General features: G+C 42.9%; 1 protein-coding gene across 1 annotated transcript; it reads left to right on the top strand.

The window, feature by feature from the left end:
* Window positions 1–2006: 2006 nt before the first annotated feature.
* On the top strand, window positions 2007–3631 carry LOC122026500 (MAP7 domain-containing protein 1-like). The gene is made up of 2 exons (XM_042585240.1): window positions 2007–2954; window positions 3023–3631. The coding sequence occupies exons 1-2, from the start codon at window positions 2007–2009 to the stop codon at window positions 3629–3631; spliced, it is 1557 nt and encodes a 518-aa protein (XP_042441174.1).
* Window positions 3632–4032: the final 401 nt, after the last annotated feature.

Genomic DNA, 4032 nt, shown 5'->3' with positions numbered 1-4032 from the left:
GAACAAAAGAGGGAGAGAAATAATAGATGTTGTATCTCATGAAGGCACCCTCACCCCTTCTTTTATATTCCTTGGCCTAGGCAAATTAGGAAATTTAATTACAATAAAATTTCCTTAATTTTCCTTGACATGAATTAATTGAGAAAAATAAAATAAAATTTCCCAATCAACTTGTAATGGCCGGCCACAATCAAAAAGAGCAAATTAGGAGAGTTTCAATCAACAAATTAAAACTTCCTAATTTGTTTCCGGAAATTTTAAAAAATAAAATTTCTCTTTAAAAATATCTTCATGGTTAATAAAAGGAAATTTCTATAATTTTAATTTTATTAACATGTGAATAATTTTAAAGAGAAAATAAAACATCTCTCCAATCTACAAATAAGGAAAGAGATCTAATCTCTTTCTTTAATATTTTGTAGATCTTTTACAAGAGAGATATTTTAATTTTAATTCTCTTTAAATTATATCTTCCACATAATAATAAAAATTAAAATTAAATTTCTTTTTTAATTTAATTTGGCCGGCCCCCACTAGCTTGGGTTCAAGCTAGGGCCGCCACCAAATTAGGCCGGCCCTAGCTTGTTCCCAAGCTAGCTTGGCCGGCCCCTATTGGGTGGATATAGAAGGTGGGTATAGGTGGGTATAGAACTCTATAAATAAGAGGCTATGATAGGGACCGAGAGGAGGAATTGGTTTTGGTCTCCCGATAAAATTAAGCATCCCGTGTTCGCCCCGAACACACAACTTAATTTTATCAATGATAATTCATTCCACTAGAGAACTATCATTGAACTACCGCACCAATCCCAATTTACATTTTTGGGCTCCTTCTTATTATGAGCATGTTAGTCTCCCTGTGTTTAAGATATCGAATGTCCACTAATTAAGTGAGTTACTGACAACTCATTTAATTAATATCTAAGTCCAAGAGTAGTACCACTCAACCTTATCGTCATGTCGGACTAAGTCCACCTGCAGGGTTTAACATGACAATTCTTATGAGCTCCTCTTGGGGACATTATCAACCTAGTATCTCTAGGACACAGTTTCCTTCTATAATCAACAACACACACTATAAGTGATACCATTTCCCAACTTATCGGGTTTATTGATTCATCGAACTAAATCTCACCCATTGATAAATTAAAGAGATAAATATCAAACATATGTGCTTGTTATTATATTAGGATTAAGAGCACACACTTCCATAATAACTGAGGTCTTTGTTCCTTTATAAAGTCAGTATAAAAGAAACGACCTCTAATGGTCCTACTCAATACACTCTGAGTGTACTAGTGTAATTATATAGTCAAGATAAACTAATACCTAATTACACTACGACCTTCTAATGGTTTGTTCCTTTCCATTTTAGTCGTGAGCTACTGTTTATAATTTATAAGGTACTGATAACATCATCTTCTGTATGTGACACCACATACTATGTTATCTACAATATAAATTAAATGAACTACTACAAACAAATGTAGACAATTTGACCAAATGTGATTCTTTATTCATAATGAATGTTTACAAAGCTTAGGCTTTCAGTATACACTCCAACAGAAGGCTCATTCTGCTTCCAGCCGCGCATTCGAACTGCTTTTTTCTCACCCCTACAACCTCCTGAAACGAACTGGAAGAGCAAGTTCTTCTTTATTCGATTTCCACATGAAGTGGAATGACCTCTGTAATGGCAACCACTGCTTCCCCCGACCCCCACAATTAGGGGAGTTCCATCTTGATACCTCATATATAGAGGCTTCATCTCGCTTAGCAGTATGGCAGCTGAACTTAACGCGCTTATTATTTGAAGAATTGTTGTCCTATTTCCGAGTGAGCCACCTTACTTCTGAAACACCTCACTCCCTGGGTAAGCTTTTCTTTTGGTCCTTTTATGACTTCATGCGTTTTGTTTTACCTACCGTAGCTGACCCCATACTCTGTCTTGTACAACTGATGTTTTAACTCGTGCCTCAGAAATCCAACCTCTTCCTCTAAGCGATATGGAGATAATGCGCCGCGGTCGAGTCATCCTAGAGAGGAGGTCGCTCCCCTACTCGACTTCAACCCAGGTTGGTATGACTGCCTCTGCAAACCCCCGACCCAGTCGTCCTCCAAGAGCCTCATCTACTTCCAGGCCTACCTCCTATGCTAGTCCCAGGACCTCGTCTACCTCCCGGCCTGCCGCCTCTGTTCATCCCCAGGCCTCGCCTACAACCGGGCCATCCGCCCCAAAGCATCCCCAATCAGTTAATCCTTCCCGACCGACTTCTAGCCCGGGTCGCGGCCGTGGTAGAAGATCAGCCAATGTAACTTATGCCAGCCCTTCCTTCAGAGAAGCATCTCAAGCGGCTCGTTGGGCACGTTCTGTAAATGACCGCTCGAGTCAGGATACACCGTCTTCTTCTCGGCGCAGGGCTCGACCGCCCTCTGAGGATTCTGATTCAGACGATCAGCCTTTGGCTCACAGATTTCGCAGCAGAGCTACCAATCCTAGCAGAAACTTGGGCCATTCCCCTGTTCCTCATCCTTCGCCTCCTGTTGCCATGACTACTCCTATCCCGAGCCAGGTAGATGCTCCTCCTAATCCTCCCGAGGTTCCGACCGAGCCTCCACTAGCTCAACCTTCACCTCCGCAACATCATCGGAGCACCGAAGCTGGACCCTCATGTCGTCTTTCACCCGCCACCTCACCTCCAGAGCCCTCCAGTGCGCCTCCTTCAGCTCCTTCTGGCTCAGCTGCTGAGCCTTCACAGCCACCACCACCTGCTCATCACCATTACCATACCACTACCCCTTCTGAGGCCGGGCTAAGGTCAAGGCAAGACGTTCCTACCAGCACTTTGACAATGAAAGGCTATTTGGCCACTTTATGGGAAGAAAGTATGAACCAGATGGAACTGTTGCCGCCGCCTGCCCAAATGGATAGATTCTTAGAACTGTATATTAAGGTAAGCTTTAATGATTCCAGCGCCTATTATCCTCTCCGCTCTTATTACATATTTCCTTTATGTCCCAGGCTTGTGCAGAATCTCTGATAATAAATCAATCCTTTCATGCCACTCATTACCAGAATAAGGTGCTACAGGACAGGGTAACAGAATTGGAGCTTCAGTTAAATGACCCCGCGCATGCTAGTTATGCCCTGAGAGCTGAAATAAAGGACCTGACCAAAAGGAATACCCATCTAGAAAAGAGCCAGGTTGATATCGTGCACCAGCAACACATGGATCAACAAGCTTTGGTGCATCAACGAGCCATTGACCAGTTAACCCAGAGACTACGTTCCGAAGAAGCCCTAGCACAAGAGCAGAACAAAAGATTAGAGTCCCAAGCGGCACAGCTGGCGTCTCAAGCAGCAGAGCTTCTGGCCGTCCGGGCTAAACTATTGCAGGCTCGTGCTACTGCAGAGGGGACATCCACAGCCCTGACCATCTATAAGGAAGGGGAGAATGATCGCTGCAAACAGAGCCGCGACTTGTACCTGCGCTCTCCAGAATTTTACGCACAAGCGGGACAACGTTTCTCCTCGGTTGTTATTTATGGTGCGGCTGGGGCTCTGCGTCAACTCTACGAACAGGGCTACTTGAACTCCGCTCCTCCTGCCGAGTTTTTGGATCATGACTGAATTCTTCAAGAGATTCCGGATGATATTTTTGCTCCTTTTAAATGATTGATACTGAATGCCTACGCATATTATGACTTAAAGATGTCATGTGGAATACTTTATTATTTTACTTCCCACACAACCACTTGCACTTTGAGGTTTAATTTGCTAAAATATCTTAGTCTGTTGAAAGAAATGTTAGAATATACAATCCCCGCTTTGACATATCTTTTTACTATGCTGTCTGGTCAGCGTTTGGCCCCGGTCCGACAGACATTTTACAGCCCGACCTCTTCTTCTTTATATAATTCTTTAAACTTGGTAAGGTCGCAGGTAGTTAGCACTCCACGGCCGATCTAACTTCCTACCTTGGTTATCTTGTAAATAGTAAGCTCCAGACGACAATTTCTTAGTGACCTTAT

This window comes from Zingiber officinale, chromosome 10A, assembly GCF_018446385.1.
Source record: "Zingiber officinale cultivar Zhangliang chromosome 10A, Zo_v1.1, whole genome shotgun sequence".
In the NCBI taxonomy this organism is placed as follows: Eukaryota; Viridiplantae; Streptophyta; class Magnoliopsida; order Zingiberales; family Zingiberaceae; genus Zingiber; species Zingiber officinale.
This window is presented reverse-complemented; position numbering and strand designations above follow the sequence as displayed.

Bases quoted from the DNA above. Each gene is read 5' to 3' on its own strand.
- LOC122026500 (XM_042585240.1), top strand. From the start codon at position 2,007: ATGGAGATAATGCGCCGCGGTCGAGTCATCCTAGAGAGGAGGTCGCTC. The intron at 2,955-3,022 runs GTAAGCTTTAAT...TTTATGTCCCAG, and splicing joins TCTTAGAACTGTATATTAAG to GCTTGTGCAGAATCTCTGAT.